The 14003-nt window shown below is 41.0% G+C and overlaps 1 protein-coding gene across 1 annotated transcript in view; it reads left to right on the top strand.

Moving 5' to 3' along the window:
* Positions 1 to 14003, top strand: part of TSBP1 (testis expressed basic protein 1) — an 83357-nt gene that overhangs the window by 45670 nt on the left and 23684 nt on the right. Inside the window, 4 exon segments of the mRNA XM_017859153.1 lie at positions 7100 to 7123; positions 7431 to 7460; positions 8265 to 8285; positions 8884 to 8904. Of these exon segments, the coding sequence (XP_017714642.1) occupies positions 7100 to 7123; positions 7431 to 7460; positions 8265 to 8285; positions 8884 to 8904 (96 nt within the window).

The raw sequence follows: 14003 nt of genomic DNA, 5'->3' as shown, positions 1-14003 counted from the left end.
GGGATGAAAAAATAGAGGTGGCAGCTTTGCCTCAGGAGCAAAGGTAGGGTTTCAACATCTGCTCCCAAATGACAGCAAAAGCCTCAAGATCCAACATGCGAAAAACTGAAATTAGGCCCCTCTGAGTAAAGCCAGTAGCAGAAAATATACTGCCTCCCCATGCAGAGAAGCCAAAATATCTTCACCCATCTGCCTCAAGCATGAAAACAGAGTCACCCACACAGGTCCAGAGTTAGATATGTCCAGGGTGCAGAGCCCTGCTGGAGGTGTGCTACCCATGCAGTGTGCATAATATTCCGAGTCAATACAACTGAGATCTGGTTCAGTGACAGTGTACCCAGGAAGTTAGGATGATAGCCAGCAAGAAGAGATCCACAATCCAGGGTATTTATATCATAGAATATCCATGAAAGCTAGCCCTCAAGGAATAAGTAACTACTAAAAGTTATGAAATCTATGAGGAAATCCAGCACCATGTGAGTGACACTTCATGAGCCCCCAACAAATTGGAGAATTCCAACCCAGAGAAATAGAACTAGAGCAACCTGAAGAAGACTAAAATAAGAAACCTAACAGCATTGAACAAGTCAAACACTAAAAGAAAAAAAAGAAAAGTCTTCAAAGATATTAATGCATTTAATAAATATATGTATTCAACAAATATATATTGGCCTATTCTAGGCCAGGCATTATCCTAAGCACTGGAAATATAGCCATGAGCAAGACAAAGTCCTTGCACTTAAGGAGTTTATATGTTGAGATAAAACAGGCAAATAATGGCAAGTAAACATACAGTAAATGTCAGGCAGATAAATTCATGTAGAAAAATAAGAAGAGTAACAGACTAAAGAAAGATGGTACAGAAGGGGGACTGTGCTTCAGGCAAAAGGAACAAGTACAACATGCACAGGCCTGCTATGGGGATGCAAAACAGCCAGCCAGGCTAGAAAGAAGGAGGCAGAGCAGGAGGTAGGGCCAGAGTGACAAGAGCTAGATTATGTCGGGCCCTGCAGTCCGTAATAAAAATTGCAGATTTCATTCTAGGTATCATGAGAAGCAACTGAAGGGCTGGAACAGGGTAATGATAGGGTCTACTTTATAATTTTAAAAGTTCACTCTGTTGTTGTGGAGGATTAACTGGGGTAAGAGTGAGGGCTCAAGAGAGCAAGCAGGAAGACCAGTTAAGAGGCCTGAAACTAAAGGTGAGTGTGGCAAGAAGAGTGATCAGAGTGGAAGTGGGAAGAAAGTCTTCAGATTTTATTTATTTGGCGGGGAAAGGAAACAGGGCCTGCTCTTCAATGGAATGTGATTTTAAGGGAAAAAGAAGACACCAAGTGTTACTCCTAGATTTGGGGTCTAAGTAACTTGACGAATGAGACTATTTGTTGATTTCGGTAGCGTGGAAGAAGAGCAGATTTAGAGCATGCTATTGTGAGTTCAGTTTTGCATATGTTAGGTTCCAGATGCCTGGGACATTTAGGACTAATTAATTAGTCTGACCTTAGCGGGCTTCAAGCATGTTTTCTGGCAAATATCTCCTCTCTGTCCCTTAATGATGTATCTTAGAACCCATAATTTTATCTTTTTTATCTTTGTAAATAATAGCTTTGTTGAGATGGTATTCACATATGACACAATTCACTCATTTAAAGTGTGGAATTCGGTGCTTTTCAGTATATTCACTGGGTTGTGCAACCATCACCAGAATCAATTTTAGAACATTCTCATCACTCCCCAGAAAAACTCTGTTTAGCAATCACTTCCCACTATCCCCCAACCCAAAACCCTCTCCACACCATGGCCCCAGGCAACCACTAATCTTCTTTCTGTCTCTATAGATTCAGCTCTTCTGGACATTTCATATAAATAGAATCAAACAGTAGGAAGTCTTTTGTGACTGGCTTCTTCCATTTAGCACAAGGTTTAACAGGTTCATCCACATGGTAACATGAAGCAGTACTTCAGTTCTTTTTATGGCCAAATAATATTTCATCATATATTTGGTTGGCTTTTTTTAGCTTTTCCTTTATTTACCTGTAGGAAATGTTATGATAAATAGTATCAACTTGCTTTCTTTATTTTTATTTAAGCTTTAAGTTCAGGGGTACATGTGCAGTTTTGTTATATAGGTAAACTTGTGTCATGCGGGTTTGTTGTAGAGATTATTTCATCATCCAGGTATTAAGCCTTAGAATCCATTAGTTATTTTTCCTGACCATCTCCCTCCTCTCACCCTTCAGCCTTCAATAAGCCCCAGTGCCTGTTGTTTCCTTCTGTGTCCATGTGTTCTCATCATTTATCTCCCATTTGTAAGTGAGAACATGTGATATTTGGTTTTCTCTTCCTGCATTAGTTTGCTAAGGATAACACCCTCCAGCTCCATCCATGTTCCTGCAAAGGACATGATCTTGTTCTTTTTTATGGCTGCATGGTATTATATTGTGTATATGTACATTTTCTTTATCCAGTCTATCGTTGATGGGCTTTTTTTTATTATTATACTTTAAGTTCTAGGGTACATGTGCACAACGTGCAAGTTTGTTACATATGTAAACATGTGCCATGTTGGTGTGCTGCACTCATTAACTCATCATTTACATTAGGTATATCTCCTAATGCTATTCCCCCCCCCGCCCACAATAGGCCCTGGTGTGTGATGTTCCCCTTCCTGTGCCCAAGTAATCTCATTGTTCAATTCCCACCTATGAGTTGGAGAACATCGGGCGGGTGTTTAGTCTTTTGTTCTTGCCCGATAGTTTGCTGAGAATGATGCGTTCCAGCTGCGTCCATGCTCCCTACAAAGGACAACAAACTCATCCTTTTTTTATGGCTGCATAGTATCTCCATGGTGGTACTGCTGCCACATTTTCTTAATCCAGTCTGTCACTGATGGATCTCTGGCGCTTGATTCCAAGTCTGCCTATTGTGAAATAGTGCACAACAAACATTACGTGTGCATGCTTTGTCTTTATAAGGCAGCGGATGAATTATAACTCCTTTGGGCTATTATCCCCCCCAGTAATGGGATGGCTAGGCCAAATGGTATTTCTAGTTCTAGATCCTTGAGGAATCACCACACTGTTTTCCGCAATGGTTGAACTAGCATTTAGGTTGATTCCATGTCGTTGTTACTGTGAATAGTGCTGCAATAAACACACGTGTGTTTCTTTATGATAGGACAATTTTTATTACTTTGGGCATATACCCAGTAATGGGATTGCTGGGTCGAATGGTAGTTCTGCTTTGGGGTCTTTGAGGAATTGCCACACTTTTTCCCACAATGGTTGAACTAATTTACGTTGCCACCAACAATGTAAAATTGTTCCTTTTTCTCCACAGCCTCCCCAGTATCTGTTATTTTCTGACATTTTGATAATGGCCATTCTGCCTGGTGTGAGATGGTATCTCATTGTGTTTTGACTTGCATTTCTCTAATAATCAGTGATGTTGAGCTTTTCTTCATATGTTTGTTAGCTGCATGTATGTCTTCTTTTGAAAAGTGTCTATTCCCTTTTTTTTGCCAACTTTTTAATGGAGTTGTTTGTTTTTGTCTTGTAAATTTGTTTAAGTTCCTTACAGGCGCTGGATATTAGACCTTTGCCAGATGCATAGTTTGCAAAAATTTTCTCCCATTCTGTAGGTTGCCTGTTTACTCTGTTGACAGTTTCTTTTGCTGGGCAGAAGCTCTTTAGTTCAATTAGATCCCATTTGTCAATTTTTGCTTTTGTTACAATTGCTTTTGTTGTCTTCATCATGAAATCTTTGCCCATTCCTATGTCCAGAATGATATTGCCTAGGTTGTCTTCCAGGGTTTGTATAGCTTTGGGTTTTACACTTAAATCTTTAAAGCATCTTGAGTTAATTTTCATATGTGGTGTAAAGAAGGAGTCCAGCTTCAATCTTCTGCATATGGCTGGCCAGTTATCCCAGCATCATTTATTGAATAAGAAGCCCTTTCCCCATTGCTTGTTTTTGCCAGCTTTGCCCAAGATCAGATAGTTGTAGTCATGTGGCCTTATTTCTGGGCTCTTTATTCTGTTGCATTGATCTATGTGTCTGTTTCCTACCAGTGTCATACTGTTTTGCTTAATGTAGCCTGGTAGCATACCATAATTTTCTAGTCATGATAAATTATTAAAAACACTCAGGCCAACCCCTCTTAAAACCCTCTCCTCTCCTAGTGGCCAGTCTCAGGCATACTGACTCAGAATACGGAGGAGAAATGCAATGTGCTTCCCCTTCCTGCTCACTCTCCCTGTTGTTATAATTCCCACTGTGTTGAGGCTGAGAGAATGGATTTGGGGCATGCAATCTCCTTCCTCTGTTAGTTGCAGATTTTTTTCTCTAAGAACCTGTGACTGACTGTGCTTTGATGTTATCTAGGGCAGACACCCAAATGTCTTGCAGAGATACATATTTGAGTTCTTTGGAGGAACCTACAAAAACTTGACCAAGTTCTGAGATTCCACTGCACAGTCCCTGATATGGCAGTACTGACTCTAGTCTTGCCTATTCCAGAGCCCCTCAGCTCCCTCTCCAGCAATATACTTCATAGCCTGTACTACAAAGATGCCCTTACCAAGTAGGTCACCCACTTGAGTGACATACTAGCAAGAAGGCTCAAGTCTGTGAAATGGGAAAGGTTCCTTTGTCCCCCTTGCAGTGCATGTGATGGGGAGCGGCTCTCTTCTTCAGTGCCCCACTGCTCAGACCTCTAGGGGAGCATGCAGATGGGCAGGCTGTGCGGCTCCGACCCGATGGCAGTGTCTGGGAGGGGAGCTTTTATATCTCCTGAAGCCCCAGTGTGCATGTGTTACAGGGGGCTCTTTTAGTTTTGCTCTTTTAATTTTGCCATCTAAAGGTGGCTTGTGTTAACCAGCTCAATTAGACTCCCTTCCTTATCACAAGGACAGAGGGATTTCTGTATCCCAGGGTTGCCTTCGTGTACCGGAGGAATTGGATCACACATGGGCTTGGAGAATGCAAGATTTTATTGAGTAGAAGTAGCTCTCAGCAGATGGAGAAGCCAGAAGGGAGACGGTTTATCCCTGGAGTCCAGTTGCTCTGTGACCCGACTCCTCCAACCGCTCTGGACAGATGCCCCATCATTCTGCTGATGGATGGCCTGCCAGCCTCCTGGTGCCCACTGGTATGCTCTTTCGCTGGCATGCTCTTGACGACCAATGGCTTGTGTCTTCTTCCATGGAACTGTTTCTCATGACATTCAGCTGCTTGTGTGTGTGCCCCCTACAGTCTTGGGTTTTTACAGGCCCAGGATGGGGGTGTGGTGAGCCAGGGTGGTCTTAGGAAATGCAACATTTGGGCATGAAAGCGGGAGTGCCTGTCCTCACCTAGGTCTGTGGAGGTGGAGCCTCAGCCAGGGAGCCACCTTTCTCTACCCAGAACTTCCCCAATTCCTGTATTATTTAAAGAGACCAAGTTCTTCCCTTCCCAGCACTCCTGTGACCTGGATGTCTTTTGCACTGCCCACTGAACCCTCAGGAAGCTCAAGAATCCTTGTCACAGAACAAGGACACTCTGCACTGCTGTCTCTCTCCAATTTTCCTTCTATTCAGATAGGCACAAAACAAATCAACAAATCTACTATTCCACCAGGAGATGGGTTGCCACACATCCTTTCTCACAGATACCCCAATCACTGTAAGCAAATCTCAAAGTGCTTCCCATTTACCTTCAGAAAAAGAAAGCACAATTCCTTCCTCCCCTACAACAGCATTCCTTTGTTAACTACTCACAACTCCAAAGACTCTTAAATCTCCTACCTTTTACAGTTGTTTGCTTATGTTGGCTTGGAAAAAGGGTGACATTTGAGATAGGAGAGCTAATTTGGCCATCACCTGTCAAGGCTGGCGAGCAGCACATCTGCACTGCACAGCTTCAAGAATCCTTTCGCTTTGAATTATGGAGTTGGCAATGCTGCAATCCCTCCTGAGGGCTTGTCTCACCTCAGTTTGCTGAGGAGGGGAATGGGAAGTTATAGCCTCCTTTTCCTCAGCTTTGTGATCCTACTTGTCAATTTGGGAATAACAAGAAAAGTCCCACTCGACATTCTGCCCCCCATCCAAGCATATACTCTGTATTCAAAAGCAATTAAATAATTGAGTCTGAAGATTTAGGGAGAGATTGGGTAGGAAATAAATTAGACAGTAATCAGCATATAGATAATATTTAAGAACACTGGACTAAATTAGATAACCAAAGATGTATGTAAAAATGAAGGGGTAAGGATTAATCAGATTTAAAAGTTTAGAATAAGGGAAAAATCTAACTAAGCATGTAGAAAAGGGGTGAACAGGGAGAAAGGAGAACAAGTAAAGGTGGGGTCTCACAGAACTCAAGAGAAGATGTACTTCAATATGGAAAGAATGAACAACAGCATCAAAAACAGCCAAGCATTAAATTTTTGGAGTAAGAATTGATAATGATTTTTGCAAAGATATCTGAGGAAAATTTCCCTGACCATTTAAGGATTTTAGTAGCTTGAAGTTGCTATTTCCTTGATGTCTTGCTTTCACGTGACCCATCATTATCTCAATTTTTAAATAATTATATGGTGTATTAGTCCATTCTTAGGCTGCTATGAAGAAATATCTGAGACTGGATAATTTATAAAGAAAAGAGGCTTAATTGACTCACAGTTCCACACGGCTGGGGAGACCTCAGGAAACTTACAATCATGGTGGAAGGCACCTCTTCACAGGGCAGCAGGAGAGAGAATGAGTGCAAGCAGGGGAAATGTCAGACACTTATAAAACCATCATATTTCGTGAGACTCACTCATTATCACAGGAACAGCATGAAGGAAACCACCTCAATGATTCAATTACCTCCACCTGGTCCCGCCCTTGACATGTGGGGTTTATGGGGATTACAATTCAAGGTGAGATTTGGGTGATGACACAGAGCCAACTCACATCATATGGAAAAAACAAAACTTTACTATTTAATTAAAAAATAAAGAGCAGTGGGGAAAGTTTCTCAGTAGTTTAAAATGCAGCATTATGAGGGAAATCACAAATTGAAAACAATTTGAACAAGCAAGTAAAGAAAAGATAATTTTCTCTCTTTTATTCACCAGCTGGATCCATGCCACTTGCCATGAGTAAGTCTATATTTTCACAACTGTGGGGTCCTAAAATCTCTCCTTTCCCTGTAAGTGTTAAGATTTCTGTGGTTGGGGTGCATACTTTTCTAACACTTTAACCTTTCCGTCATCAAAATTCCATGAAGTTATTAGTGATTTTTTGAAAGTTCACATTCTGCTGATTCATATATAAAGTAAATGGAATACCAAAGGGAAAGTTTTCCCTATTGTTTTAATGACCTACAAGAAGAAACTCTCTACATAGAAAGGAAAAATATTCATGGAAGAAAAAATGAGATTCCTAAGATACCTCTTTGTTTTTCAGCTGGTCCATCTTCAACACCAACACCCTGCCGTAAGTTCAGTTTCTTTTTCTACTGTTTTCTGTTGTTGTTCTTGTTCTCTATGAGGCTTACAGATCTGTCCCTACACTGCTCACTTCTTTTTTTTTTTTTTTTTTTTTTTTTTTTTTTTTTTTTTTTTTTTTTGAGACGGAGTCTTCCTCTGTTGCCCAGGCTGGAGTGCAGTGGCATGATCTCCACTCACTGCAAGCTCTACCCCGGGGTTCATGCCATTCTCCTGCCTCAGCCTCCCGAGTAGCTGGGACTACAGGGGCCTGGCACCACGCCTGGCTAATTTTTTTGTATTTTTAGTAGAGTATTTTCTCCAGGATGGTCTCGATCTCCTGATTTTATGATCCTCCCGCCTCAGCCTCCCAAAGTGCTAGGATTACAGGCGTGAGCCACCACGCCCGGCCTACCCTGCTCATTTGCCTCTGTGTGTAGCTACCTGACTCAGAGCTCCCAGTTTCCTCTGCCCTCTGCTTATCTAGTTTCTCCCTGAGAAGGAAGCTTACATTTAGGTGATTTCAAACACATATTTACTTTGTACCTCCTATAGAATTATATGGGTGCTTTAATTACATTATCCCATTTAATCCTTAGAATCACTCCACTAACCGCTTTGTAAGAGATAAGAAACTGACCCAAATACTTACCCAAGAATGCATAGTCATAAAGAATTGGAGCTGTTAACAGAGAATTAGCCATTGTCACCCAGAGCTGTTTGACTACCAAGATTCTCCCCTACACAAATCTCTCTCCCTAGAAGGAAACTTGTTCCTTTCAAACAAATCTTCACTGATATCTCATTGTTTTAGGTCAGCTGGCAGCACCTATAAGTAAGTACTATGTGTCTTTTTCTACTTGGTTCTCTTTGGTCCCCTTCACTTCACTTCTGTCAAAGTGATTTGCGGTTCCCATTCTTCCCTTGCTTCCGTATTACCCTACATGGTCTATATTACAGAGAATCTTCTTAAATACTAATTAAAAAAGGACTAAGCTAGGATTCATCAATAGTAAACTGAACAATATTATGAAATAACAGGTAGGCAGAATTATTGGGAGACGAAATCCATAATGAAGTTTAAATGGAGAGAGGCTTTCAGTGTTCTCTCAAACATTATAATGCTATTCAAAGGAAACAGAAAGATACAGCAGTCTTTACCTGAGACTAGACCCAAAGCTGTCAGGGCCAGTAAATGAAGAGGGCCTTTAAGGAAACCCTACCTTTGACTTCGTTACATCATCACTGCTTAATCTTACATCTAGTTTTGCATTGTAAAATTAATCTAAAACTAATCTATAGGGTGGTTTGGAAGGCTTCCTTCTTTGCCCACACAAGTCCTCCCCTCACAGACTCCAACAAAATGTGTTAGATAGTACTATGTTTTTCCATTTAAGAAAAATTAAATGGATTTCTTTTTGCTTATTTTGTAGTAATCTCGCGGAGAACTGCAAGTAAGTTCTTTATTTTTCAGCTGGTCATATGTGGAGATTTATCTTAGATGTTTCTACTTCTAAGTATCTAAAAGATTGAGACTCATCTAAATATCCAAAAGATTGAGACTCATATTTCTCATATTCATTTGCTTCTACATTACCCAGAGTCCTCCAGATTAGGACTGCAAGACAACCTTTTTGATTCATAACTGTAATATTTCCCATTATATTAGTTGTTTTGTTTTGTTTTGAGACAGAGTCTCACCTGTCACCCAGGTTGGAGTGCAGTGGCACCATCTTGGCTTACTGCAACCTCCACCTGCTGGGTCCAAGTGATTCTCCTGCCTGAGCCTCCCAAGTGGCTGGCAATACAGGTGCAAGCCACCATGCCCCGCTAATTACTGTATTTTTAGTAGAGACAGGGTTTCCTCATTTGGCCAGGCTGTTCTCGAACTCCTGACCTCAAGTGATCCGCCCACCTCAGCATCCCAAAGTGCTGGGTTTACAGGTGTGAGCCACCACACCCAGCTCCATTATTTTAGTTCTAAACTCAACCTCCAAGGTAACACATACCAACAGTGACTCAATATTTAAACCAGATCAAGCACTGACGATGATATTTAATATAGAATTCGTGAAACCGTCTTTCACACTATGTCCTAGTCTTCCAAAATGCAAATCTGGTTCGCATATCTCAGTTCAAATGATTTAAGCAACCTCAATACCAGCTGAGATTCCTCAGCCTCAAATTAAATCACATTAATATTAAAACCTAAAGTTCCTGTCAAGGTTAAAAACACAGATACCAAAAGAGCCCAGGCAGGTCAGTAAATGAGCGAGATGAGGTGAGTCTCCTGGGAACTGTGTAAAACTAGGAGGACACGCATAGTCTGAAGAAGGTAGCTGCTGCCCTGCTCCAGCCAACCTCTTCATGCAAGAATTCACATCTAGAGTTGTCAAAGCATCTCACTTAATCCAGAGAGTAGGTAAAATTTTCCAACTTTTAAACATGAAAGACATCTATGTTATTCTAACAGATTGCAGACATGCTTATATATCCTCTCCAGTTCCTTCTAAACACACTCTGGATATAGTTTTCATAATAACAACATTTTACTAATTTCAATAATGTTAGGACAAAGACATTGGTATTTGAGTGAAGAGAACTGGAACTGTCAGCAAAGAATTATTAGTGAGTGTCTCTCCAAAATCCCCATCCACATACTTTTCTGAAGCCTGAGAAAACAGGCTGATCAGCTAAGTATTCTCACTGCACAGATGAAAATACATACTCAGTGGCTGAGACCCAGGAATGAAGCTGGAAATTCCAGATGTCTGTGTTTGCACATGGGCCCTATAATTGGGAACAGAGACCAAGGCCCACCAAAGTTCAGGAGAAGGGATTATTGGTCTCACAGCTAGAAATTACAAGCCAGAATCCAAATTAAACGCATAGTGTCCTTTTCAGAGGAGTCATAAAAGAGGATGGGCAGGGAAATAATGTAAAAATCCAAGACCTAAGGGGTAGGGAGAAAGAAAAAAGGAATGCCAAAGTAACTAGGGGTTATAAACCTCATTTGAGGCTGGCTAAGTCTTGGCTAGAAATATTTTTAAATGAAAAATACACAGTCATACCTACGCATAAAGAAGGAGGGTAAGAGTGATTTCCAAGGAGCAGAATTGAATATAGGAACACATATAAAGAAAGGAAAGCTAAAGTTAAGCTCTTGGGAGGAATGGTGAGGGGATGAAGAAACAGAGGTAGCAGCTTAGGAGCAAAGGGAGAGTTTCAACACCTGCTCCAGGATGGTGGACAAAACCTCAAGATACAACATGTAGAAAACTGGAATTACACAACTCGGAGTAAAGCCAGGAGCAGAAAATACACTACCTCCCCATGAAGAGAAGTCAAAATACCCCAAGAATGAAAACAGAGCCACCCACACAGGTCCAGAGTTAGATCTGTCCAGGGTGCAGAGCCCTGCTGGAGGTGTGCTACCCATGCAGTGTGCATAATATTCCGAGTCAATACAACTGAGATCTGGTTCAGTGACAGTGTACCCAGGAAGTCAGGATGACAATCAGCAAGAAGAGATCCACAATCCAGGGTATTTATATCATAGAATATCCATGAAAGCTAGCCCTCAAGGAATAAGTAACTACTAAAAGTTATGAAATCTATGAGGAAATCCAGCACCATGTGAGTGATACCTCACAAGCCCCCAACAAATTGGAGAATTCCAACCCAGAGAAATAGAACTAGAGCAACCTGAAGAAGACTAAAATAAGAAACCTAACAGCATTGAACAAGTCAAACACTAAAAGAAAAAAAAGAAAAGTCTTCAAAGATATTAATGCATTTAATAAATATATGTATTCAACAAATATATATTGGCCTATTCTAGGCCAGGCATTATCCTAAGCACTGGAAATACAGCCATGAGCAAGACAAAGTTCTTGCACTTAAGGAGTTTATATGTTGAGATAAAACAGGCAAATAATGGCAAGTAAACATACAGTAAATGTCAGGCAGATAAATTCATATAGAAAAATAAGAAGAGTAACAGACTAAAGAAAGATGCTATAGAAGAGCGACTGTGCTTCAGGCAAAAGGAACAAGTACAACACGCACAGGTCTGCTATGGGGATGCAAAACAGCCAGCCAGGCTAGAAAGGAGGAGGCAAGAGCAGGAGGTAGGGCCAGAGTGACAAGAGCCAGATTATGTTGGGCCCTGCAGTCCGTAATAAAAATTGCAGATTTCATTCTAGGTATCATGAGAAGCAACTGAAGGGCTGGAACAGGGTAATGATAGGGTCTACTTTATAATTTTAAAAGATCACTCTGTTATTGTGGAGGATTAACTGGGGTGAGAGTGAGGGCTCAAGAGAGCAAGCAGGAAGACCAGTTAAGAGGCCTGAAACTAAAGGTGAGTATGGCAAGGAGAAGAGTGATCAGAGTGGAAGTGGGAAGAAAGTCTTCAGATTTTATTTATTTGGCGGGAAAAGGAAACAGGGCCTGTTCTTCAAATGAATGTGATTTTAAGGGAAAAAGACACCAAGGGTTACTCCTAGATTTGGGGTCTAAGTAACTTGACGAATGAGACTATTTGTTGATTTTGGTAGCGTGGAAGAAGAGCAGATTTATAGCATGCTATTGTGAGTTCAGTTTTGCATATGTTAGATTCCAGATGCCTGGGACATTTAGGACTCATTAATTAAATAATCTGACTTTAGCAGGCTTCAAGCATGTTCTCTGCTATATATCTCCTTCCTGTCACTTAGTGATGTCTTAGAACCCATAATTTTCTAGTTATGTTAAATTATTTAAAATGCTCAAGTCACCCCCTTTAAAACCCTTTCCTCTCCTAATGGCCAGTCTCAGGCACACTGACTCACAATAGGGAGGAGAAATACAACGTTCTTCCCCTTCCTGCCCTCTCTCCTTGTTGCTATAATTCCCACTGTTCTTATAATTACCACTGTTGAGGCTGAGAGGATGGATTTGGGGCATGCAATCTCCTTCCTCTGTTAGTTGTAGGTTCTTTCCTCTGAGAACCTGAGACTGACTGTCCTTTGATGTCATCTAGAGCAGACACCCAAATGTCTTGCAGAATACATATTTGAGTTCTTTGGAGGAACCTACAAGAACTCAACCAGCTCTGAGGTTCCACTGCATAGTCCCTGATGTGGGAGTACTGACTCTAGTCTTGCCTATTCCAGAGCCCCTCAGCTCCCTCTCCAGCAATATACTTCATAGCCCGTACTGCAGAGATGTCCTTACCAAGTAGGCCACCCACTTGAGTGACATACTAGCAAAAAGCCTCAAGCCAGGATGTATTTTGTACTACCCAAGGAACCCTCAGGAAGCTCAAGCATCCTTGTCACAGAACAAGGACACTCTGCACTACTGTCTGTCTCCAAGTTTATTTTCCTTCTATTCAGATAGGCACAAAACAAATCAACAAATCTACTATTCCACCAGGAGATGGGTTGCCACACATCCTTTCTCACAGATATTCCCAATCACTGTAAGCAAATCTCAAAGTGCTTCCCATTTACCTTCAGAAAAAGAAAGCACAATTCCTTCCTCCCCTACAACATCATTCCTGTGTTAACTACTCACAACTCCAAAGACTCTTAAATCTCCTACCCTTTACAGTTGTTTGCTTACGTTGGCTTGGAAAAAGGGTGACACTTGCAATAGGAGAGCTAATTTGGCCATCCTCTGTCAAGGCTGGCAAGCAGCACCTCTGCACTGCACAGCCTCGGGAATCCTTTCCCTTTGAATTATGGAGTTGACAATGCTGCAGTCCCTCCTGAGGGCTTGTCTCACCCCAGTTTGCTGAGGAGGGGAATGGGAAGTTATAGCCTCTTTTCCTCAGCTTTGTGATCCTACTTGTCAATTTGGGGGTAACAAGAAAAATCCCACTAAACATTCTGTTCCCCATCCAAGCATATACTCCATATTAAAAGGCAATTAAATATTTGAGTCTGAAGATTTAGGGAGAGATTGGGTGGGAAATAAATCAGACAGTAATCAGCATATAGATAACATTTAAGACCATTGGACTAAATTAGATAACCAAAGGTATATGTGAAAATGAAGGGGTAAGAATTAATCAGTTTTAGAAGTTTAGAATAAGAGAAAAATCTAACTGAGCATATAGAGAAGTTGTGAGCAGGGAGATAGAAGGAGAACCAGCAAAGGAGGGTGAGTCTCACAGCACTCAAGAGAAGATAGTATTTCAATATGGAAAGAATGAACAGTATCAAAAACAGCTAAGCAATAAATTTTTGGAGTAAGAACTGACAAGGAATTTTGCAAAATGAATGTCATGAGTAACCTTGATAACACAGGAGGGAAGAAATGCCTAAATGGAGGAGGTGAAGGAGATAGTAAAATTTTAAACGGTAAGGCAGCTGATATGGCATATGGCAGCTAGTATAGCATGAAAAGGCCACAAAAGGCTGGAGTTCTGATAGGTTGCGGCTTACCTATGGGGATAAAAGAAAGACGATCCTTTCTAAAAGATAAAAAAAGAAATGTATATATTATATATATATAAAATATATATGTATTTGAGAGATAGTTTGAAGAAAGAACAGGCAGATTTAAA

This window comes from Rhinopithecus bieti, unplaced genomic scaffold (genome assembly GCF_001698545.2).
Source record: "Rhinopithecus bieti isolate Rb0 unplaced genomic scaffold, ASM169854v2 scaffold_49936, whole genome shotgun sequence".
In the NCBI taxonomy this organism is placed as follows: domain Eukaryota; kingdom Metazoa; phylum Chordata; class Mammalia; order Primates; family Cercopithecidae; genus Rhinopithecus; species Rhinopithecus bieti.
The sequence above is the reverse complement of the archived record's forward strand: the minus strand, read 5'-3'. Positions and strand labels throughout refer to the sequence as shown.